The following is a 26,789-nucleotide window of genomic DNA, read 5'->3' as shown; positions in this document are numbered from 1 at the left end:
GAAACCTTAGCCCACTACTTTTATTTCAATCTCATAAAGGAATCCAACAGTAAGAAGAAATAACTCACGTTATGGGAAAAATCCCTTTATCTCCATTTGAGAGAGAGATGTCAAAAATACAGAGCTATAACAGAAGGACTTCGTAAAGTTAGCAAAACATGTCCATTGCTACCAATTCAAAACATTATCCTGAGGAAAAAGGCAGTCTTATAAAAAAAATAATAGTTTTCTGCTCCTGTAAAATGGCTAGCTACCTGCATATTCTTTTATACTTTTCTTCACTTCTGCTAAACTAAGTGCAAATCAAATGTCAAGATCTGGTAATCATAACTAGCTTCTTACACTGACCTTACTATCAGTGGCATCTGAGCGTTTGGCAGTGCAAGGTGGAAAATCTGTCTAAAAATTCCAACATCTGTTACATATTTCCACTTCCTCAAATTATAACCTATTATTCCATGGTTGAACTGCATCTTTTTTTGCCAGTATGTCGGCCAAGTGGCTAACAAAGCAGCAAAATGTTTCTAAAAGGAATCTCAGAAACCAGCAAAACATTACTAAAAAGAGAAGTTAAAACAATACAATACAAAGGAAAACTACAGTAGTGGTAATAAAACAACTAAGCTTAATACTCAATTCAGCAGTGTGCAGAATAATCTGAATAACTTGATGCACACTGGAGGCTATTATTAATGCAAGACAACAGTATCAAGCTTCAAATTTTTCGCTGCAACTGTGTATTACTGCTTATAAATAGAATAAGAAGCTATTCAGTTGTCTAACATTAAAAACAGTTTTCTCAGAAAGTGTGCATAGGTGGTAATAAATACTATTAAAATAGTCCCCAAACTGCCCTAAGAATACAGAAATAAGAGACCGTAGTAAAAACATGAATGAAAAGTGTTAACTAGCTCTTCCGGTTTTGTGATTCAATTCATTTTGCACACTGTACGAGTTATTCACAATTGCTCCATTGCACCAGGAAAAATAAGACAAAATGGATTCCTAAAATAAAACCTTTATAAAATCAAAATGTTCACTAATGGAGGATAGCAAAAATCACACAGTATTGGCAAGAATAGATGACTAATTCATAGTAAGAAGTGGAGATTCTGTTACGTAAGCAAAAGTTGGAGAAAAAAAAAATCACACTAAAGGGCTGCTTTCATCTGAAACTTCACGAATCCAAGGAAGATCTGAAAACTTGGATTAGCAAGTGCAATATCCAAATAAGATTTTTTGTTGAGACTGACAGTATCTCAGCTAAATTAACAATGCAAAGAGACTGAAAAAAATTACCTTTTAATTAGCTTGAGATTGTGGGCAGATTCAAATAAAGTTGAAAGACTAATAAAGATTTTCATTTTTGTAGAACACCAGTGCAAACAAAAGATCAAAACTGGCATTCATTTTCAGGAGGCAACATCAAATGCATGCTTCAGAAAAACACGAAATTTGTGATTTTCCCACTTAAAGTTGACACTTGCTTGCCAATGACATTTCCTCTGTAATCTTCAAACACTATATGTATACAACTGACATGCACTGCTTTCCTAAATGTTTATTATCTAATCAGATTGCTTTTTGGCAAAAATAAGTTCTTACTGTCCTGTTTGTTGACCGATGCCATCACAAATCTTAAAATGCCATGGAAATACTTGTTTTGCTGCTTGATATGTAGATCTGAGAGCACACTCCCTTGGAAAATAAACAGCAACACTAGAGACTATGCCTCAGGAAGCACCCATCACAGTGTTCATCAGTGAATTTGAGGGAACTGCTTCTTTCAGCACATTCTAGCATGGGATTTAAAGTGAGGACCATTAACTTCCACACCTAAGGAACGTGTGATAAAGGACATTATAGACAAGTGACTGACATTAATGAACTAGGAAAAAGGGTAGATGCGTAACTACTCAGCATCTGTTGACAGTAATTGGATAGTAAGTGATGCTGACAACTCATATCTCAAGTAGTTTTTTCAAGAGCAATGGGTAGTCATAACATCTATATAAATGGACTCTTCAATGAAAGACAGTTTAGTACAGTTGGAGAGCGCACTGATCAAACTAACTCAAGCAGATTTTTTAGCAACAGTGCAAACTATCCCAGAAGGTTTTGAAAATGTTAATATCCAAAATCTGAGGCTTTTCCAGACTGAGAGAAGAAAGAATACTATGTAACACACATGTAGAAACTTCAAGCAAATGAAACTAAACTATAAAACAGACCAGAACTTTCTGACTTTAGAACATGTGGAGAAGGCACCCAGAAGAAGGACCACAACAGAAAATAGCAGGAGTATTTTACCCTAAAGAATTTCTTACAATTTTAGCAAGGTCTTAAAATTGAAGTCCTATGGATACAGAACTGGAAGAGGAGTGCAGAGAAAAAGACTGCTGAAAGAAGATTCAGAACCAAGGATGTTTTTGTTGAGGAGCTGATGGCTCCTCCTGGAGAAGGTGATGATAACGGTAGCTCCAGCTAGTTGAAAAATCTTGCATGTCAGAATTGAAGATGAATTTGTCTAGGAGGAAACTGAGATATAACTAGACCTTTCATATTTTCCTCTAGACTGAAACATACAATAGTATACAAGTATCAGCAGCAGTTATCAGTACTTCTACAGACATACAACATGCATCTCCATTACAGGCATTCTGATAAAAGACAGCTTTAAAATCTGAAACTGAAACAAACTGAAACAAACTGAAACAATGACAGGTTTAAAACAAACAAGAGTCATTCTTCCTTACTAAAGGAGGAGAGGTAGGAATGTTAAGGCAAAGAATTAGGAGAAAACATAAGAGTCAATACACTAAGGTAGACAACCTTGACTTTATGGAACTGGAAATAAAACAGCAGAAAATTTAAGAGGTTAAGTGTCCTTAAAATTTGAAAGCCAAATATTGCTTTTAAGACAAAAATATTAAAGGAAACCAGAAAAAGAAGTTGTGTTTCAAATTCTTTGAAGTGATATGGATACTCATAATTTTACATATAAATATGTATGCACAATGCCATAACATAGAATGGTAAACAACTTGGTGTATAATCATAAGCAATCATTTCGGTAATCTTAGTAATTTTAGTAATCTTCAGTAAGTGTTAGAACAAAATCATTTGAACAGAAGGAAATGGTAAAAGAAATATATATTGAAGAATCGATCTATTAACAAATAAAAATACAGTAAACATTTTTCAGAACTCTTTCAACAAATTTATAGTCAGAATAAATTCTAGTTTATTAAGTTCTACCACAGAGCACTCTCTGCCCTTTTGTCTGCTTGATTAGGCTTCAAAATTCCAGTCATATATAACAAATAAAGATGGCAAACTTTGACTCAGGTGAATGAAGTTACTTTTAAGTTTGTGAACAAAATCTCTTCAGAGATCCAAGAGTAAGCTGCATTAAATGCAGACATTATTTGAACTGTGAACAGGGCATTATGTCTTATGTACACTGTAACTCTTATGTTGTTGGATTCTACTGAAAACAAACAAACAAACAAAAAAAAAAAAACAACACCAATTAACACCTATCTCACTTAGATCCCCAGATAAATTTGAACTTATTGAACATTTCTGTCCCTGCCTTTTGGTTTGAGATGTAACAGATTATAGGAACAATACTTTTGCAGTTCTTGAATCTGTTCTAAGGAGATTAAAATGTTATAAAATCCTTTCAAACACAACAGATGCAGAGTTATCATGCACTTAGCATTTTTGAGTAACCGTGTTTACTCTTACATTGAGGATGCAAAATGAAAGACTGGTCATCCTCTTTGCTCCAAAAGGCACACTTCTTTCAAAAAAAAAAAAAAAAAAAAAAAAAAAAAAAAAAAGAGCTGAAACTGAAAGACAATCATAAAAGTTTTTGTAAATGCATATACTTACCTGAGCATCAAGAAGCTCTTGACATTTGTAAGAATGTTTTTCAATTGCTAGTATATACTGTTTTTCAATAGCTGCTTCTTGCTGTTGAACAGTACACTGTAGCAATGACTGCAAAAAAGAAATATAAGAAAATTATATATATATATACTACATATGTATATACACTACATATGTACATATAAATATACACACACATATATATAAAGAGGGATGTATATTATTAACTGCACGTCAACTAGTACTTCTGTATAACCAGAACGCAGAATGCTGTTATAAATCTTGGAATGTGCAACTATTAAAGTACTTTTCTATGTAACACTACCTTGTTTTCAGTCAGGACTGAAATTTTTTTGGATCTCAGATTTCTTATACATAGGCTGCTTAAAAGAGGGCAGCACACAGAAGATAGAGAGGGCAAGTATTTCTGTTAAATATATTCAGAATAGTGAGACCACACAAGAAGAGAAGCACATGAAACCTGCTGAAGAAAAATAAAAAAAAAAAACAGACATATTTCACTGGCTGACAGAACTCCACATCCTCTCGGCACAGTGTAAGATTCCATGGGCCAAGCATGATCTTTGCAACCACAAATCAAATAAAAGCAGATGGAAATTTTGTGTAATTTTAAACATAAAAGAACACCCCCCAGGAAACACACACTCAAATGTGTAGCAGTGGAAGTCAGTCAAAGTACAAAGACATTAACAAAAAAATAATAACATCAGGAAATGTGTGTGTGCACCTGTGTGCATGTACATTCACGTGCACTTGACTGAACTCAACAGAATTTCCAGCAACAGAATGCAAAATTAAAAACATTTTGCATATATGGAAAAGCAAATCATCATTTGAAAGAACCACACTCTAACTTCCTTATTTTTACTCAGGATATACTCATATGCTACCCAAGTTTTTTTCCCCTAATATTATAAAATATTAGTATGACTTTCTGAATATTCATTGGGGTACTTATACACACTAAAGGAAGCTATTTCTAACTGACAGTCAATACAGAGACTTAGCTGAAATTAATGCATAAGTTAAAGAAGACATAGGTGCTACAGAAAACAGATCTTTGGCCCAAATGCAGACAAACAAAAAGGAAAAAAATGTATATCTTTCAAACGATTTTTACTTTAGAGATATATTTACTTCATGGAATACAAAACTCACTTGAAAGATATTTTGAAAAGTTTTTGCAAGAAACTCCAAACCAATAAAAACAATTTATCCTCAAAAACCCTGACAATTTTTATAATCTATATTTCTACTGATTCGCCTTTGATGCCAAAATCATGTTCTTCAGGATATCAGTAAGACCACAGGACCTTTCAGCAAAAGTTCAGAAAGATCTAAAAGGCAACAAATGGTTGATTATGCTTGACACACATTTTGATTAAAATGTAAAACAACATTAGTGGATATTTGCAGAGGACTTAGCTAGTCATAAGTTTACGTTCATGAAAGCAAATTTTTTTCCAACTACATTCAGTTCTTGTATTGGCATAAATTCAGGCATCACAATAACATAGCTCAGTATAGCTTTGTATGCTAAATCCTACTGTGTATAAACTGGAATTGTCACATACTACTGGAAAAATGAAGTTTGTACTTTGCTTGTAGATTTTTGAGTTATTTTTTTTCCCCTAAACTGCTGTGAGGATAATTATTTTATATAAATGACTTGAAAGAAGAAAAAGGAATTAAATTCTGTTTACATGGAAAACAGTAACAGAATGGCCATTAAGATGCAATGCCATTTCTCAGTTTATTCTTATTCATGCTAAAGGTTGAGTCACCTTATGGACTTTACTGTGCAAACTTGACTGATAATAATTAAGCCATACCCAGAATGTACAGTTTTTTCAGAGGAAAAAATTAAATGGCATAAAGAGATCATTAAGATTTTCTAAATTTTTCTTACTATTATTTTCTGTACATAAAATTCCACATTTAGGAATTAAAGCTTCCCTTTTCTCTCATGTGCATTACGAATAGAGTTTAAACTGCAACTAAAAGTTGCGTGTCTTTGACTAGTTGTCCGAGTGAGAAGGCACAGACACTGAAATGCCATGACATGGCATTTCAGAGATAGCTTTCATGTTGTGCCATAACTGTTCAGAGAAAATCTTTTTTCTATGGAGAAATAGAGCACTCCAGCCAAATAGGTCTTAAAATACAGAACAGAATAACAGTGAAGAATATTCAGCCTTGCTTTTTGTTTTCATAAAAGAATTTGAGACTAAGTTTCAAGGCTACTGAAAATATCATTTTTTCGTTAAATTTGCAACTCCATTTTCATTCAATGTAAATATACTACAAGTATACTGAAAATTTTCAAATGGAATGTATAGAGTTACAATCAGATATTCAACTCAAAAAAATCTGACCAGGTCTCTCTACTAGACTTTAATAAGATTAATCTTACCAGAGAAAGAAACCTCTCACTTCACAATCATGCCTTATTCATGTCATCGCTTTCTGTCAGTACAGGCATTTGTGAACAACTATTTTCAAGGATGAAATACAGGAAGAAAAAACATTTCACTAAAAATCTCTGATAAACACCTTCAAAACTCACTAGGAATTGCAACTACCTCCATTTACCCAGACTCATGCACTAGTTTCACAAAAACAAGATCAAATATCCCACTTGTTTCATATTTCCTTCTTCACAATATCATATTACTTTTTTTTACCATGACTGAAATGGACAAAAAACTCAAAGAGAAAACAAAGAAACATCATCTACGTTGACATTATTTTAATAAGTTTGCTTGATCTATAATTTATTTTCAACTTGGCATAATCTTCTTAACTACTTAAAACTACAACTTAGTTAAGTTTTTAGTTTTTGTATTTGATGAGAAACATCAAATACAACACCAAGTTAGAAAAAAAAAACCCACCAAGTTAGACATAATAAGATCTGTAAGTTAAATACATTTTTTTCATGTAAAAGTCTCTTCTAAGAAGAGTTTGGCACTGACTGTGAGCTGAAAATTCCAGAACCTTTACAAATAATGCTGCTATATGAGATAAAAATACATGGACTCATCAAGTGATACAGAAGAAAAAAAAAAAAAAAAGCCTAACAAAAATAACGTACTCTTTTTCTGTTAAGAAAATCAGTCAGATGTTCTGGGTAAGAAAGTCACCGAAAGATGAGCAACATTTCAATATTTCAAACACTAGTCCATGACTGCTAATGTTATCCTTCCAAACTCTCTACATTATTCTCACTAGAAAAGTCAGATTATTGTTATTTTCAATATATAACCCAGTTCATCTGCATGAGTATAAAGAGGAAATACTAAGTACTGATGCACACACTGCTCTGAATTACAATACGCATTTTGTATAAATTAAAGCCATGCGGAGAAAACATTTATATGACAAGCTGGCAGCAGAGTTGTTACAGCATTGCTTATTTCGTTCCTCAACCTGTCCACAAAGGTTTTAAAAGCAAACCAAGTCCTGGATCAGAGAAATTACAACTGAAAAAGTTATTAGTAGAAGAAAAAGCTGCCAAATCAACACATCTGTATTTAGCTCTTTTAAATCTAGAACTAATTTACCAGACTGCACTATTTTAATATACTGACTGGGTTTTCTTTAGTTTAAACAAACAAACAAACAAACAAACAAAAAAAAAAAAAAAAAAAAAAAAACCACCATCAACAAGATAAAATATTTCATAATTTTATAATTCATTTTGCTTATTATCCTGAGTTTCAGTGCAGGAATTTAAGATAATGCAAATAAGTTATAAGGAACTACCAGCGCTGGATAAAGAAAGCAAATCTTTAGGTCTCATTCCAATATCTATCAGGTATCAGATGTATTATGGCTTGACATATATTCTAATCTTCATCCTTTCAGAAACAAACAAAAGAAATCATTAGATGCTGTATCATATTACTAGCACTAAAACCAATGGATTTTAACCAAAAAGGAAAATTAGGATTCTACACTCCACCTCAGTTCTCATTTTCTTTTCCTGAAGAGCAAGTTTGCTGCTCTTATATCATACACACACGCATATATATATGTATTTTAAGTTCTAAAATGTTTAAGTTTCTTAAAGAGAGTTCTTGTTATTCTAACACCCGTATGTCTGGAATCTTTAGCAGTAATGCACCTTTACAGTGTGAAAGATTAGAGACAGGAGAATGTGCTAGAACACTGGGTACTCTTATCTTCAGTGGGAAGGAGTTTCAGTGTCTGCAAAATATATGTTTTAAGCATACTATAATGCAGTTTAGATGTAAGAATTAATCTGGGAGAAGCTCTATCTTCTACTTTCTACTTTGCCACTTGGAAATCATTCACATGACTGATGTAGATCATATTCCATCACCAAACTGTTCTACATTTCCAAATAGTTGTTAGTTGTTTCCAGCCATAAGTACATGAACAGCTTTGGGGATGTTTTAAAACAAAACAACAACAAAAAAAATCACAGAGTTAATGTACAAACAAAGGACTAACATAAACAGCCACATCTAATAAAGTAGACGCAGTATAGCTCTGCCAGTAGCGTACAAATGATCAAAAAATTTTTTCTTGTACTTCTCCAAGTTCTTTTAGAGTATGGATTGCTTTCTAAAACAGGACCTCAATTTTTTATTCAAACTAAGACAAAAGTGCAATAATTAGACTTACATTTTTAATATATACACATGTTTAATATAAATCTATTTACCCAACACCAGTGCATACTGCCTTAATTATAGCAACAGTAGAAATCATAACTGCTTACCCAAATTGGGATTTCTTGTACAGACAGAAGCTAAAGTTTACGAAAATCCTTCTTGGTTTACCTAGTCAAAATACCTGTTATCCCCAAATTCATCCCAACCAGAAACAATCTCTGCCAGATCTCTCTCTTCCAATCTCTTTCTTTTGCTACGAGGGAAAAAAATGGAAAAAAAGCTAGCAGGGGAAAAGAAAAAAAAAGAAAAAGGAAAAAAAAAGTTTACTATCCTCCTTCACACCTTCTGAAAAACAGTATTAAAGTAAATCTAATCTCTGCAAAAAAAAAAAAAAAAAAAAAAAAAATTTCTCAGATGTAGTACTGTTTAAAAATGTGAAACAAACTCAAATGATAGGCTAAATAAGATGTAATATTTAATTAGTCACGTTGAAACATGAAACACAGAAATTAAATCACATGAAGCAAATGCAGAAAGGGGAAACTTAGCCTTACTCAGAAAACTAAGTTCATTTTTTAGTTATTTTTCCGTGTTTTTTTAATACAAATGTTATGACTATGAAATCTCATCTTAACATTACATGAGTTTAGGGCGAATTGTTGAAGGAGTGGGTGTGCAAGTGGTATTTTCCTCTCTCCTTTCTGGGGTACTGAGGGATACGGAGCGGTCTAGGAAAATCCAGGCTTTGAATAAATTTGAATAAGGCTGAAAGGTTGGGTTCTTTGACCATGGGGCAGTTTATTTGGCACCTGGCCTGACAGCTGCGGGCAGGTCTCACCTTTCTCCAAGGGGATCCTAGCCGAGGAGCTAGCAGGGTTCACTGACAGAGCTTTAAACTAGGTATGGTGGAGTGTGTAGTTCAGAAATTTCAATCAGATTTGACAGGGGAAGTGGGTGGAGGTCAACGGGAGAGAAAAGGGTTTGGGAATGTTGTCACTGTAGGAGATAATGGGGAAAAGCCTCTGAACTGTCCTGTAGGATCCTGTGGGAACTCCTCAGAAGAGGGAGGCAATGTTGCTGACCCCCCTCCCCATCTGAAACCTTCTTGTGTCTCTCCAGGAAGCAGCAGAGGAAACCTTTTAATGCCAGAAAGCCCATCTGAAGTGCCTTTACACTAATGCAAGCAGCATGGGAAATAAGCAGGGGGAGTTGGAAACCATGATGTGCTTGGAAAATTATGATCTGGTTGCTATCACTGAAATGTGGTAAGACGTATCCCACAACTGGAATACGTGAAGGTTATAGGCTCTTCAGAAGGGATAGACAGGGTAGGAAGGGAGTGGGAGTTGCCCTTTATCTTAGGAAGTGGATAGATTGTAAAGAGCTGTGTCTGAGCCATGAACAGGTTGAGAGTTTATGGGTGAAAATGAGGGATTGGTCCAATAAAGGGCATCCAGTGGCTGGGGTCTGCTACAAGCCACCTGATCAGGCAGAGCCTGTTGACGAAGCTTTTTTGCTTCAGCTGCAGGAGATGTCACACTTGAGGGCTCTTGTCCTGTTGGGGGATATCAACCACTGGATATCTGCTGGGATAGCAGCACAGTGGGTGGCAGACAATCCAGATTCCTGGAGTCTGGTGAGGATAACTTCCTGGCCCAGGTATTAGACGAAAAGACCTAAGGTGAAGCCTTAGTGGTGCATACGCATTGGTGCCCACCAATGCGGAGGAAAGCATCAGAGAGGTTAAGACTGGAGGCAGCCTGGGCTGCAGTGATCATGCCCAGGGGGAGTTTGCGATCTGGAGGAATGTAGGCCTGGCAAAAAGTAGCATCAGAACCCCGTGCTTCAGGAGAGCAAACTTCTGGCTGCTCAAGGAACTGCTGGATGGGATTTCCTGGGAAAGTGTCTTTGAGAGCATAGGAACAGAACAGAGCTGGCATCTCTTTAAGGACACACCGGAGACCACAAGAGCTCTCCATCCCACAGCAGAAGAAATTGAGCAGAGGCGGCAGCTAAGCAAGGACCTGCAGCTTCAACTGAGGGAAAACAGAGATATGTACAGTGGTTGCGTAGCCTGGGAAGAATATAGGGACGTCATCCACACGTGTAGAAATAAGATCAGGAAAGCCAAGGCATAGATAAAGCTGAACTTGGCAAGGGACGTGAAAAATAACAAGAAGGGGTTCTACAGGTACATAAGCAGGAGGAGACATATCAAGGAGAGTGTTCCCTCTCTGATAAATGAGAACGGAGAGCTGGCTTTCTCAGACATGGAAAAAGCTGAGGTGCTCAAAAAGTGCTTTGCTACAGTTTTCACTAGTGGTCAGGCTCCTCCAAATATCCACCAGGACCCTGAAGCTCTAGGTGTGGATGAGAGGAGCAGATTCCATCCCACTATAACAGTGGAACAAGTCCGAGACCTCTTCAAGAATCTGAATGTATGTAAGTCCATGGGTCTGAATGATATCCATCCTAGGGCTCTGAGCGAGATAGCTGATGTGGCTGCTGAGCTGCTACCCATCATATCTGAAAAACTTAAGGCTGTCCGGTGAAGTCCCCAGTGACTGAAAAAAGGGAAACATTGCTCCCATTTTTAGAAAGGGAGAAAGGATGACCCAGGGACTATAGGCTGGTGAGTGTCACCTCTGTGCCTGAGAAGATCATAGAACAGATCCTCCTAGAAGCTATGTTAAGGCACATACAAGACAAAGAGATTATTCAAGTCAGCCAGCATGGCTTCACCAAGGGAATGTTTGCCTGACCAATCTGGTGGCCATCTATGATGGAGTAGCGGCATCAGTGGACAGGGGAAGGGCAATGGATGTCATCTACCTGGACTTCTGCAAAGCCTTTGACATGGTCCCTCACCACATCCTTCTCTCTAAATTGGAGAGGCATGGATTTAAGGATGGACTGCTCAGTGGATTAAGAATTGGTTGGCTGGCCGCAGCCAAAGGGTTGTGATCAGTGGTTCTGTGTAAGGGTGGAGGCCAGTCACAAGCAGTGTCCTCCAAGACTCAGTCTTGGGACCAGTGCTCTTCAACATTTTTATAACGACATGAAGGAATTGAGTGCACCCTCAGCAAGTCTGCGGATGACACCAAGCTGAGCGGTGCAGTCAATATACTGGAGGGAAGGGAAACCATCCAGAGGGATCTAGACAGGCTGGAGAAGTGGGCCAATGTGAACGTAATAAGGTTCCACAAGGCCAAGTGCAAGGTGTTACACTTGGGCTGGGGCAATCCCAGAAGTTTATACAAACTGAGGGAAGAACTCCTTGAGAGCAGCCCTGCAGAGAAGGTCCAGGGAGTCCTGGTGGACAAGAAGCTGGACATAAGCCAGCAGTGTGCTCTTGCAGCCCGGAAGGCCAACTGTGTTCTGGGCTGCATTAAAAAAAGGGGTGGCCAGCAGAGAGAGGGAAGTGATAGTCTCCCTCAACTTGGCTCTTGTGAGGCCCCATCTGGAGTACTGCATCTAGGCCTGGGGCCCCCAGTACAAGAGAGACACAGAGCTCTTGGAACAAGTCCAGAGGAGGGCCACAAAGATGATTACAGGGCTGAAGCACCTTTCCTATGAGGAAAAGTTGAGGAAACAGGGCTTGTTTAGCTTGGAAAAGAGAAGGCTCAGGGAAGAGCTCATTGTGGCCTTCCAGTACATGAAGTGAAGGCAGTTATGAGGGTGAACAGTGATAGAACAAAGGGGAACGGTTTTAAACTGAGACAGGAGAGATTTACGTTAGATAGTAGGAGGAAGTTTTTCACTCAGAGGGTTGTGAAGCACTGGAACAAGTTGCCCAAGGAGGTTGTGAAAGCCCCAACCCTGGAGGCATTCAAGCCCAGGCTGGATGAGGCTCTGGAGAGCCTGGTCGAGTGGTTGGCGACCCTGCCCATGGCAGGGGGCTTGAAACTAGATGATCTTTGAGTCCTTTTCAACCCAGGCCATTCTATGATGATTAGAATATATTTATATAACTTGAAGACTAACAGTCTATGAGAAATAGCATGCTAAACATTGCTAAGAATCACTGTATTGAATTAAATACCTAATCTTTTGTGCCAAATCATAGAAACTGAAAAATTTAAATCCTTTTTTCAAGATGGTATATTAGAGTTTCACAGTTGCTTTTGACTTGTAAAATAATTCTCAAAAAATTATACATATATGTATCATTTTACCCAGCTAAAAATGAAGAGATTCCTTAAATAATTCCTCCTGTCATCCATGCAAAACTCTTCTTTAGCTCACACAAAGGCATTGAAAGGGTGGAAAATGGTATCTATTCATTCACTACAATAGAATAGGTGCATTTCGCAACTTGCTTACATTTTCAAAAATAAAGAGGAAGAAACATAAATGTAGTAAATACCAATAGATCACCAATTTCTTTTTTTCAAACTGTAAGGCCACATGGAAACAGATTTTATACACAGCTAGTCAAAACAGAAATGAAAAATGCTGAGAATATGGCACGTGTTCATTGACCCATCCAAAGCAGTCAGCCCGAAGAACATGCTCATTCTTCCCTCCCATAAAAAAAGGCTGACAGAGATGGGCCTATTCGGCCTGGAGAAGACTTGAGGCTCTGAGTGATGTCTATAAATACCTGAAGGGACAGTGCAAAAAAGACAGAGCCAGGCTCTTTTCAGTGGTGCCCAGTGCAAGGACAAGAGGCAATGAGCACAAACTTGAGCACAGAAGGTTCCCTCTGAACATCAGGAAGCACTTCTGTGTTGTGTGGGTGATGAAGCACTGGCACAGGTTGTCCACAGAGTCTCTCTTCAAAAGTTGCTGGGACACATGCCTGGGCACCCTGCTTCGGTTGTCCCTGCTTAAGCAGGAGTTGGAGCAGGACAGAGAGTTCTCAGATGACTGACCTCAGCCATCCTGCAATTTTGTCATTCCATTGTGAGGCAAACCCCAGAAGTGTAAGAGGGAAAAGAAATGCAACATTTCTCTTAAAGTGAAATGAAAAATGTCTGGGGAAATGGTACAACATCACTGTACATGCTTAGCTTCTCTTAGGAATGGAAGCTTCAGAAGCTTTTTTCAGAATAAGTTCCCTTTTGATGAAATTAGTATAAATTGTGTCAAAGAAAACAGACACATTTCTACAAATAGTTCAGTTTCAGTGTTGACTAGAACACTGCTATCAATTAACAGCAAATATATTAAAAGGAAAACTTTTTATAAGTTGTTGCAAACATGTCTATGTATTAGGCTTCAGAAAAGCATAGAGCACCAGACCTCTTTCAAGCAGTTATTCCTAAAAGCATCATCAGGTACCCTACACAGTGATCCTTTCTCAAGATTGAAACTTGTTAAGCCTAACCTACACATAAGGAAGAGAAGCTACAAGGCCCACAAAATCTAATTAAACAAAAAAAAAGTTTTTGCATAGCATTTAGTTTCAGATTTTGCAGTAGACTTGAAAGCTGGTACAGATGGCTCTCCTGAAGCTGCAGGTCCTGACACTTCCAGAGAGATAAATACTTTATAAAGTAAGAGATTGATATTTCCTGAAAACAAACAAGTCAGCCTAACCTCCCCAGCAACACTGCAGGTTTCTTGACCAGCAGGATCTACACTTAAGCTTTCAGTTTACTACCTGAATGAAATGATAGTCTCAGTCCCATCCTTTTTTGCTTTGCCAGTTCCAAACCAAATCTCAGTAATGACATTACTAGTTTGGTGCTCCCGACTGACAGCTGTCTCATATTTCCCTTCTCATTTTCAGCAACAACTCTATTTTCCATTTCCTACAATCAGTTTTTTCCAGTCACATCTTGTTTACCTCAATTAAGTCTAATTAGAATCCTTAGTTTTGTGCATTTCTTATTAGTATGTTTTCATAGCAGTACAAAAGATACAGATTGATCCTGTACAATAATGTTGTGTTCCTGTATCTTACTGGCTCACTGCAAATAGGAACAACATGAAAAGAGTTACAGATTGAACCTTATTTTATCCCGAACTCCTCTTCTTAGTGCTGTGAACATAAATAAATAAAATACTTAAAAAACCTGCTCAATTGCCCTGTGAGGTTATAGTTTGAAGTTTGTCATAGCCAAGGAGGTCCAAAACGTAGATGCATGCTAAAAATCAAAATCAAAGTTTAACACAATTGTCTATGCATTTTTCTTTCATTCCAGATTTAATTTTCACAAATGAAAATGGCTAACATATTTTATCTGAAGTTTCCCCTTTAACTGAAGTGCAGAGAGAGAAAACACGCTATGTAAAATTTCAGGCCAAACTTTCAGTCTAAACTGGAAGCAACCAACAAAAAGAGGCTGAGCAACCAAAACTAAGTAATAAACAAGACCATCTGTAGTGCGTATTTATTATATAATATGACACTGGAAAATCACAGAATGTACCATCTTAACTCATTTACCTTGAACTCTTCAACAATAATACTCAAGGCTTCATGTCCAGCTTTTCTCATATCTTCTAACTCCTGCTTATGCTTTTCCTATACAAAAAAAAAAAAAAAAAGGGAAAGATTATATACAATATAAGCACATAATATTAATTAAGAGAGTAAATGACAACTATTTTCCTCATTTTTTCTATCTTTCATAAAAAAGCATACGTCTCTTGGATTTTTTATTATATATGTACTCAAAATGCAAGCTTTTCCAAAAGTTAAACGTAGTTTATTTATTAAATTTACTCTAGTAAAATTCTGAATAGTTCTTTATGGGTTTTTTCTGTTGTTTTGTTTCTCTGATTTTTCTAGTTTCTTGATGCACTTGTGGATGGCTAGACTTCTGAATGACTGTTAGTGAAAAAAACCACAACTATAACTTTAAAACGTTGTGGGAATTTTATTTACTGACTATTTTATTAACCCATTTTAACACTTTTATTATTAGATCTGGCTTTCTCAGAACAGCAATACCTGATATAATTCTTTTTCTAATGTACAGAAACATTAATTTTTCTTTTGCCTTCAAAAAGGCAAAAACGCTTGCATGTGGTTTACAGTGTCTGAAATGTGAATACTTCATTAGACTCTCATCAGCATTTCACACTTACCAATGAGCAGCATCATCTTTTCAAATAAGTTGGTAAGAAACATGAAAAACTTACCCCTCCTCCCTCATTATCAGTTTCAGTTATCTGTTTTTAGAATCAGCCAGTACACACAGACTTATCCACAACGTAATTACTCACCTGCCAATTGATGCCCAGCTAACAAAACAAATGCCTGCCAACCAACAGCCAACTTGCAACTCAACGTCTCACCACCCACTGACCAATGTCCAGCCAAACCCTAAGCAGCAGCCCACCCCCAAACAATTCCTCATAGTTTGATAGCCTTTCTGCATAACGTCACATGGAATGGAATAATCTCTTGCCTAACTCAAGCTAGCAGCCTTGTTGCCTGCTGCCATGCCATAATGGCAGCTGCTGTTCCACTGATCGGTCTGGTCAAGTCTTCCAATCACTCAGAAACAGTAGCATACTGATGTGCTATTAATACATTCTCATCAGAAACCACGACAACATCCACCCTTACTCTGTAAAATTCACATCATGCTCAGGTCCAACACTTTCCCATACATCCTGATTAATCACATGGGAATCATTCCAGTAATCTATGGGCAAGCCCTCTGAATTGTTCATTTCGTTCCTGACTTTGGGCTCCATCTATCGTAACAGTCCTTCAGGGCAGAACAGATGATGCATGGTGCTGAATTATTGCATGTTGAAGCCAGTTATGGTTTTGAGAAAAGGGTTAGAATCCATTTTTCTTCAATCTAGTTGATTCTTACTGTACTACTACTGGTTGCTGGCTCTTCTCAACAAACATCAAATTCCTTTAAGGTACATATCAGATTTCACCATCCTTACATATAACCCACAAGTGAATCCAGGACCGTGTGCGCTTGCCCAGACATGCCCAAGACACTCCTAGCCCATGGGCCACATGTGGCTTGGCCCTGCTCATACTATGGTCCAGCCCCTGATCCATGCCTTTGTGGCAGCAGCTCTTTCCTGCCGAACATCCCACTTTCAGTTGACATAAATACATTACTTGTCAATTTTCAAACTGAACATATAGAACAACAATCAGAGATTCAACTCAAAGAAAAATCTGATCATCTTTCTCTACTAGACTTGTATAAGACCCATGTGATCAGAGAAAAATGTCCCTTACTAAACTGTTTTCAAGGGTGAAGGACAGGGAGAGCAGAATTTCATCAAAAAATCTCTAATAAGAAAAATACCTGGAGAACTCACTAAGAACTGAAATACTTCCAATGAACCGGATGCATTAGTTTCACAAAAACACAGTTAAATATCTGACTAGTTTTATGTTTTAGTTGCTCTAGTTTTAAATGCTTCCATAAAAATACAAATAAATAAAAAAAGGTTTGTCAGGTATATACTTTAACAATATCGTATACGAGGCTCAAGATGATTCCTCTTCACTCATTGCGGTCCATGCAAGCCAAAAGGTTGGACAACCATGCCTTTCCCCAACGCAGAAATAACCCAGACTGTATTGCTCAGTGTATTTTTTGTGTTCACTGTAACAAGATTTGGATCCTCTATCGCTGACTTTGAAACCTTTAGGGATCAAACTTGAGTCTCCCCTGGTGATTTCTGCCAGAGGCTACAAGCGGGGCCATTCTCCCCAGCTGCAGTGTAGCGCACATTTTTTACATCTTGTCCTGTCTGGAGCAGTCCAACGGCTGCAGCATGAACCACCTCCTGTTAAATTTGTTCAAAGGCTTGTTGTAGCTCAGGACTTCATGTAAAATCATTCTTCGTCTGGGTCACTTGAAAGAGACGATTTACAGTCGAACTGTAATCCAGAATATACATTTTCCAAAAACCCACAACACCTAGGAAAGCTTGTTTCCCTTTTTCTAGTTGGTGTGGATTAAGTTATTTTGTTGATCAAATCCATAGGGATCTGATTACATCTATCTTGCCATTTTATTCCTAAGAACTGCGTTTCCTGTGCAGTTCCCTTATTTTGTTTCATGTCAAAACCAGCTTTAGAAGGATTTGGTTTATTTTCTCAAAACTTCTGCTGTGTTGCCCCACACTATGATGTCATCAACATACTGCAGGTGTTCAGGAACTTACCCTGTTCCAGTGCAATCTGGATCAGACCATAGCAACTCTGTTTCCACCCCTGGTGTAGTCGACTCCAGGTACTAGATGCCCCTCCAATTGAAACAAAACTGTGCCCTGCATTCTGCTGCCAAAGGGATTGAGAAAAATGCATAGGCGATATCAATTATAGAATACTACTTAGCTCCAGTTCATACTGAAGTTCTAGCATGCCTGGCACAGAAGCACTTAACGGTGGTGTGACTTCATTCAGGCCATGATAGTCCATTGTTAGCCTCACTCTCCACTGGACTTTAGCACTGGCCATACAGGATTGTTAAATGTGAGCCAGTGTTTGGCTTTGATTACTCTTTGTCTCTCCAGTTGATGAATCAGCATACAGATGGGAATCAGGTAGTCCCAGTCAGTGCAACACTGCCATCAGTGCACTGTCACTGTAACAACTCGCACCTGCTTCTCACAATCCCTTGGCAAAGTGTCCTCTGAAAGACTGGGCAAGTCAAGAACAGCTAATAAATGTCCTCCATCTGCAAGAACTACATACTGAAGGCCAACAGTATCCTTTTGGATTCCTGAAGTATCCTACTCTGAGGTAATCTGTATCAAGGATGCATGCAGTCTCTGAGCTGGACAAAATGGGGTGCTTTTGCCACTCATTCCCAGTTAGGCTTATTTCAGCCTCCAATGCACTTAGTGCTTGAGATCCTGTTACTCCAGAAATACAGATGGGTTCTACTCCCTTATAACTTGATGGCATTAGAGTAAACTGCACTAGCATCCACTAAAGTCTTATACTCTCATGCTTCTAATATGCCAAGCCATAAAATCCATACATTCCAATAAACCCGATTATCCCGTTCCTCCACATGACTAGAAAATAGGGCCCCTCTGGTTCTGGTTATTGTATTCATGAATGCAAACCAAAGACTTGTTACCCAACTCAGAAATAGGATCAAATCACCTTCTTTGTCTAGGAGACTGTCCACTGGAAATTAGAGCAGCCATTTTCCTTGAAGAATCCCCTATTTGAACTGCTCTTCCTCACAACTCTTGTATACTTGCCTCTAGGGTCAAGGTGGATTTGATATCCCATTTTCTCATATCCTTTCCATAGTCATGCAGGTAAAACTAGAAGGTGGCATGCGGTATATACCCACTATACCCTCTCCCTTGAGAACAGGAATGCTTAATTCTAATGGCTGAGATACTGGATACCATATAGATAGGGAATAAGAGATACTGTCTCTGAATTGCTGGAGCTCCCAGGTCTGTTTCTCTACAGATTAGAAAGGGAGATTTCCTTCATATTGTCAAAGTAGACTAGCCACTTCATCTATTGCTGGATTTTCATTATCTTTCCAAACCACTGCTGCCACTGCTTGCATACAAGATGGTGCGCTCTGTACAAATTTCTACCGTACAGATTGTGGGAACTTGGTGTTGTCTGTATCTTGGGATAACCGATCACCCTTGAGGTCATACATACCTCTGACACAGCCAATTCCATTATGTGCTGAATAACTTTATCCCTGGTGATTCACTTGCCTAGGTAAAGTATCAGGTCTTCTCTGAAGGGACATCTTCCTTTCATGGCTGATAAAAGTCCTCTCTGTAGGGTGAAGGCTTGTGTACCTTTTCCCAATTGCTTTCATAGAATCATAGAATGGTTTGGGTTGGAAGAGACCTTTAAGATCATCTAGTTCCACCCCCCCCCTGCTATAGGCAGGAACACCTCCCTCTAGACCAGGTTGCTCAAAGCTCCATCCAGCCAGGCCTGGATGGAGGCCAGGACTGGAACATCAAGAGCCTCTCTGGGCAACCTGTTCAAGTGTCTCACTACCCTCACAGTAAAGAATTTCTTCCTTATATCTAGTTTAATTCTACTCTTTTTCAGGTTATAATCTTTTCCCCTTGTCCTGTCACTATGTAGCATTATATCAAGTCCCACCACAGTTTTCTTGTAGGCCTCCTTCAGATACTGGAAGGCTGTTATACGGTCCTGCAGGAGACTTCTCCAAGCTGAAAAGGCTCAACTCTCTCGGTGTGGTATCATAGCAGAGGTGCTCCAGTCCTCTGATCATCTTTGTGGCCCTCTTCTGGACCTGTTCCAACTACTTCATGTCTTTTTTTGTGTTGGGGGCTCCAGCAAAGAATGCAGTACTCCAGGCAAGGTCTCACAAGACAGAGTAAAGGGGCAGAAGCATTTCCCTTGACCTGCTGGTCACATTTTAATTGACGCAACCCAGGATACGGTTGGCCTTCTGGGTTGCAAGCACACATTGCCAGCTAATGTTGAGTCTTTCATCAACTGACACTCTCAAATCCTTCTCCTCAGGGCTGCTCTCAAGCCATTCTCCAATCAATCTGCCTTTGTACTTGGCATTGCCCCAACCCAGATACAGGACCTTGTACTTGGCCTTGCTGAACTTCATGAGGCTGGCATAGATACAACTCTCAAGCCTGTCCAGGTCTCTCTGTATAGCATCCCTTCCCTCTAGCATGTCAATTGCACTACTCAGCTTGGTGTCATCTGCAAACCTGTTGAGGGTACACTCAGCCCCACTGTCCACGTCACCTACAAAGATATTAAATAGCACTGGTCCCAGCACTGATTCATGAGGATCCATTGGATCAACCAGATGAATATATGCTCACCTGGCTGACAGTTTAAGTCTTTTTGCATATCTTGCAGCTCATTCTTTGTTAGTGATTGGACAGCTATGAACTCTGAGTCTTCCTCCTCCTGTCCTTGTGATGGCCGTGACTCATCCTCATCTTTTTCTTCCATCCTTGTTTTAATAGTAGATTATGTCCTTACTAAAAAAGCTGACTTTCTGTGAACATTTTTTTCTCTTGTGTATGGGAGTGATTGATACTGGCTCAGATTGGTTCTCTGAACTGCAAGGCCTGTTGCAGGCGTCAAAACAATCACATGGCCTGTTCCATTGCCATCAAATCTAGATATTTATCGCTCTTTAGGGTGCTGAATAGTGTTGAGCTTGGCTAGGTAGGTGGGCCAGGTCCTGTCAGATTGCAGTGATCTGTGTGTCTTTAGAATTGCCAAGGTAACAGCACAACTTTCCAAATATTTCACTAGTTTTTCAGGATTCTGAAGCTGCTCAGAGGTTAAGCTGCAAAACACTGGGGAAGCCCACTATTCTAGGTATCTGCTCATACCATTCAACACTCCCTGCCACTCACAGCTATCCAGTCTCAGAGCTAATCCCTGGGAGATATTTGTAAATAGTAGTTTAACCTTGAACAAAACCTGAAGCATAATGAGTAGACCAGAATAACATGCTGGTTTGAACATTCTCTCTTGTCTCCCCATAGCCCGGTTCCCTAAGCAAACAAAGTAGAGTGAAATTACTAATAATTTCCAATATACGGGTGCCAAAATATGAACATGGCTACAATATGAAATAAAAATACCAAGTAAGTTTCCTGACCAGCATTACACCATACAGAAAAATGATAACCTTAATTTATCCTCTGGAAACTGTTAACAGTGCCACAGGGAACACACATAGCAAGTAGCTGTATGATCAAAGAAGTAAATAAATAAAACAAAGCATGTTCAATTATGAAAGTCATACATTATCATTGAAAACAAATTAATCAGTCTATAACTCCATTACATTTGATTGGAAAATTCTGCTAAGCCATTTGGTTCCATCTTACCAAATAGAGTCTGAAATCGTAGTTATACATACTAATTATTGACGCAAACATAATTAGATTCAGATTAACTTGAACAGAATTTCTTTTTAAAAAGCCCTGCAAGAACAAATGAAATGAACCAGAAAAGCTGAAGATGGAAACATTTTGAAGAGTAAATAACTCCTACTTCCAGTAACAATACACAGCAATCTCTGTACACATCTGTTTAATTGCACTGACATGCAAACATCAGAAACTAGCTCAGCTCAGATATTTCATGTAGAAAGGGCTGAGCTAGTCAAATTTTTACAGCACAGTACTACAGAACTGGCATAAAGAAAAAAAATATGATTTGATGCTTAATTCTGCAAGTCAAATTTAAATTAGTTTACTGTGACAAGTGAACAAAAAGAACAAGTAAGCTGTAACTACTATAGTAGCATAACAAGGATTCAAATGTTAGATAAAAAGGAATCTATAGAATGAGGAAGTTCACTTTCAATACTTATTCTAACAGGAAGAAAAAAAAAAAGAGAGAAAGCATTCCTTATTGAAAAAGACCTTCAAATTAGAATAGTAGGATTCTTAGTGTTCTTACTAGAACAGTAAGATTTCAACTGAAAAATCTGTCTAAAGTACTTTAAATTAACAGTAAAACACAGTGGAACAAGTGCGCTCACCAACAAAGCGAGATATTTAGTTCCAGTAAATTTTACCATGATCTAAAGGGCTACCTAGGCTATGGGTATACAGAGATCTCTACAGTGGATTCTAAGATTCCACAGCTACAAGGACAATGAAGATTTATCTTTTATTTATTATGGATTACTACATACCTCTGGTAAATATACTACGATTAAAGGCAAATATTTACATCAACAACAAGCCATTACAGATATTACCAGGAAGCAAATTGATGCATGTAGTAGATATTGAGGGAATAGAACTAAAGAATAGTCACAACAAACAGATTTTAAAAGAAAATTAGTTATACTTATAATAAAAAACAGCAAAGATATACAACAAATTCATCAAGTTATCAATACTACTCTATTAATGTACTTTATAATAAAGTTACTGATATTATAACAACAACTACACTTATGACAGATTAGATTTGTCAAAACTACTTCTGACAGATTACGCAGACAAATATAAATAATAAATATAAATTTAATAAAACTACTGGTATCAACTGCATCAAAGTAATCCCAGATATGTGCTGGGGGGAGGGGAGGTATAAGTGCACAGTATCAAAAACAGCTTCAAAGGGGCCTAACTAAGAAAACTGACCTCAAAATAGTCTAAGTATGAAAAACGATCTCAGAAGAAACTGGTACCAAATAAATAACAAAATCGCATTTTGAAGACTACCAGTATCACAGAGTTTGCAATCACATAGGCCTCCACAACAAAGGCTCAGTTTGCCTAGAAAATCTTGAAGAAAAGTTTGCAACATGGGGAATTCTGAGACAAAGGCTCCACTTTGGAAAGAAAATTTTTAGATCAAAAAGCATTCGCTCCTGGTTCACAGGTCAGGTTCCCAACCTAGCAGCTCTCAGCCTAGAAGGTATTTTCTCCTGCCAGTGTTTTAGCAGTTATTTCCTGCTGATTGTAATTCCAGGGCCAAGTCAGAATCACAGAAATGCCAAGGTTGGAAAGGACCTACAATATCACCCAGTCCAACCATCCACCTATCACCAATAGTTCTCACTAAACCATGTCCCTCAACACAATGTCCAAACATTCCTTGAACACCTCCAGGGTTGGTGACTCCACCACCTCCCTGGGCAGCCCATTCCACTGCCTGACCACTCTTTCAGGGAAGTAGTATTTCCTAACATTCAGCCTGAATCTCCTGAATCTCCTGAATCTGTGGCGCAGCTCGAAGCTATTCCTTCTAGTCACCTTTATGGCTGCTCCCATCATAAATATATTGACCCTTACTAGCACTGCCAGGCAAATCAAGATGCAAAGCACGTGCCAAATGGGAAGTGACAAAAGAAGCTAGAGCAGCAACACCAAGATATACTTAAATGAACATAAAGATTCCATTTAACACATTTTAAGAGTACTGACTTTCTTTACATACTCCCCAAAGTAAATGAAATTAATTTATATGACAGAATTAATAGTAAGAAATCAGCTTTGCTTCATTCAGATGTATCAACCAACGTCTATGACAGTTTGCAGAGAGTATTATTTATTACAAGTACAAGGATCTCCTACGACCAGGTGATCCACCTAGTGGATGAGGGATAGACTAGGGACATAATCTGCCTAGAATTTAGTAAAACATCTGACACTATCCCACAGCATTCTCCTGGAGATTCTGGCAGCACATAACTTGGATAGGAGGCACTCTTTGCTGGGTAAAAAACATGCTGGACAGCCAGGTCCAGAGACTGGTGAATGCAGTTAAATTCAGCTAACAACTGATCTCTAGGGGTGTTCCTCAAAGGGGAGTACTATGGCCAGTCCTGTTTAACATCTCTATTGATGATCTGGAGGAGGGGACTGAGTGCACCCTCAGTAAGTTTACAGATGACAAGTTGGGAAGAAATGCTGATCTGCTGAAGGGTAGGAAGGCCTTACAGAGGGATCTGGACAGGCTGGATCCATGGGCTGAAGCCACCTGTATGAGGCTCAAGTGCCATAACTGGCATTTTGGTCATAACAACCTTATGCATGGCTACAGCTTTGGGCAGAATGGCTGAAAAACTGTGAGGTGAAAAAGGATGCTGATGTTTGCTGACAGACTGCTGAACAGGACCCAGCAGTATGTGAAGGTGGTCAAACAGATAAGTGGCATCCTGACTAGTATCAGAAATACGGTAGTCAGCAGGTCTAGGAAGGTGGTCAACCCTCTGTACTCAGCCTTGGTGAAGCAGCATTTTGAGTGCTGTATTCATTTTGGGGGCTCTCACTACAAAAGAAACTGTGCTTTGGAGCATGCCCTAGGAAAGACAGCAAAGACGGTGAAGATCTGGAGCACAAGTTATGAGGGGAAGCTGAGGGACTGTTCAGTCTGAAGAAGAGGCTCAGGGGAGACCTTACTGCTCTCTACAACTACCAGAAAGGAGGTTGTAGTGAAGTTGAGGGTTGGCTTCTTCTACCAGGTAACTAGCAATAGGATGAGAGGGAATGGCCTCAAGCTGCTCCAGAGGAAGTTCAGGTTATTATGAAAAATTTCTTCTCAGATATAGTAGTAATGCATTGGAACAGGCTGCCCATGGAAGCAGTGGAGTCACCATCCTTGGAGATTTTCAGGAAGAGTGTAGATGTTGCACTGAGTGATGTGATTTAGTAGGCATAGTGGTGAGGGGTTCATGATTATAATAGATGATTTTAATGGTCTTTTCCAATTGTAATGATTCTATGTGCAAGCCCATTGCTGACTGCTAGCTCCTGTAAGGCTATGTATCTCCAGAACTATTTGCAAGTCCAAGTCAATACCTTCAAAAGTGATAGTCTCTCTTTCCTCCTAATTTCTGTAGTAATTTAAAACAGCAAACTGTAGATCCCCAGATGCAAATAAATTACAAGGTGTTTTCCTATTTTCCACATACAGTTTTTCTGTATACTATTAAATCACTAAGAATCGTCATATTAGACTCAATTACTCCATTATGTCTTTTCCTTTTTCACAAAAGTTATCAACTCTATTTTTCTTCCTAAGTATCAATTTTAAAACTAACAAATAATATTTAATGTCATGATTCTGTTAATATTTCTATAACTCAAATATAGGGAAAAAAAATCTTTTGAACACAATAGAACAAAATCACAAAAAAATTGAGTTAAACATGATGAGAATAAATCCATAATGTCTAATTATATACACACTAGAGTGTGCTATTGTATATAAGATAAAGATTGCTTGATTAAATAATGTAAGCTTTCCTAAAGAAAGATACAAGATTGCCTTCAGGTCTACAAGATCTTCACTTTGATCACATTGTCAGGATGCTAGTGAAAGAAGCAGCTAGAAGCCTAACAATATAAGAACAAATACTGTTACTGGAAGGAAAAAAAAAAAAACACATTTCAGATTCCATTATATAACCAACAGAACATGTAGTAGGCACAACTTAAAGCTCACCACAGGAATCAGAGAGATACTATATTTTATACAAAAAACATTGCTACCTGGCATATACAGTGACAGAACTCTTTGAAGTAAATAATGGAGCAAGTTACCGAGCAAATTTTCACGAGCAATTGCCTATTATAGTGGTGAAGACATTTGCTACTTACTTAAAACTGGGCTGAGCTAGAGATGAGTGATTATCAATGGACCAGTCTTCTGGGAGACAATATGAATTATTATATGTGAAAGACTATGTAAAAGGAATAGTATGCAAGTGCCTGTACATACTCAAAACTGAAAATTGTAGTCCCCCAAGAAACTGCAAAAACTCTTCAAGCATGTGCCATATATACTGAAATTTTTTACATTTAAGACATGAATATTGTGTGAAAAAAACAACTACAGTTTATATCTGCTCATATATTCTACAGGAGAGAGATTCTCCACTGAGGATGTTAATTGAGAAAAGACCTAAGAAAGAAGCAGAATTTATTAAACAATCTGTAAACCACATGTTCTTAGCATTAATAACCATTTTGTTGGCAAAACAGTATGACACAGTAAATGGCAAAATACAATTGGTTCAGGAAGCCTTCCTGACTGCCATAAGGCTTCTAAAATACAATACAGGTAGATAATTCTTAGGAATAGAGCTAGAGCTGTGCGAGGGCATCTTATGCCAGTGATGTTTTGGTACTTCCCCATATAATCAAGACGATGGGACTTAATACCAAGGGAAAGCCAAGGAGAAAGAGCACACAAGACAACAAACCCAGGAATACTGTCAGAAGAAAATGCTGGTTAAGCTGGACAGTACTAACAAAAGGCTGAGGTACTTAACACCACCTTTGCCTCAGTTATCACTAGTAAGGTTGACCATGCATGCATAAAGCACGGAAACAGAAAATAGGGAGCATATAGAGGGCAGAATCAAGGACAGATAACCTGGAAGGAATACATCAATACTGTCTGAAATTAGGAAAGCCAAAACTAAACTGGAATTGAATCTAACAAGGGATATCAAAGACAGGAATATCTCTTGCAAGTATAGATGTTGCTCCAAAAATAATGCTTCTTAATTATTTCATTGGAAACTACAACAGATACAAAGAGCACAATACACTATTTAATAGAGAAAATTCTCAGCTACAAAACACTATTTTTCAACATAGTCATCAACATTACCTATGCATTTTCACCAACAAAGAACAACAGTTTGCACACTGTGCTTGTCAAAATCTGCACGGCCATCCAAAATGTGGCTTGTCTTTCATTTCACTGTTATCACTGCTGAAATGCACCTGCTGAAGGAGATGATGTCACACAAGACATGGAAAAGGCAGAGGTACTAAGACCCTTACTTTACTTGTAAGACCAGCCTTAAGGAATCCCCA

The 26,789-nt window shown here is 38.1% G+C and overlaps 1 protein-coding gene across 5 annotated transcripts in view; it reads right to left on the bottom strand.

Moving 5' to 3' along the window:
* CCDC91 (coiled-coil domain containing 91) overlaps positions 1-26,789 on the bottom strand; it is a 143,648-nt gene that overhangs the window by 56,281 nt on the left and 60,578 nt on the right. For all 5 annotated transcript variants that reach the window (XM_042889906.1, XM_042889909.1, XM_042889911.1 and 2 more), the window contains 2 exons: positions 14,950-15,027; positions 3,898-4,005 (listed from right to left, as the gene is read on the bottom strand). In XM_042889906.1, coding sequence (XP_042745840.1) covers positions 3,898-4,005; positions 14,950-15,027 — 186 coding nt within the window. The remainder of the gene's footprint in view (positions 1-3,897; positions 4,006-14,949; positions 15,028-26,789) is intronic.

The sequence above is a fragment of the Lagopus leucura genome, unplaced genomic scaffold (assembly GCF_019238085.1).
Source record: "Lagopus leucura isolate 7727_CA_CO unplaced genomic scaffold, USGS_WTPT01 Super-Scaffold_100159, whole genome shotgun sequence".
NCBI classification, from domain to species: domain Eukaryota; kingdom Metazoa; phylum Chordata; class Aves; order Galliformes; family Phasianidae; genus Lagopus; species Lagopus leucura.
The sequence above is the reverse complement of the archived record's forward strand: the minus strand, read 5'-3'. Positions and strand labels throughout refer to the sequence as shown.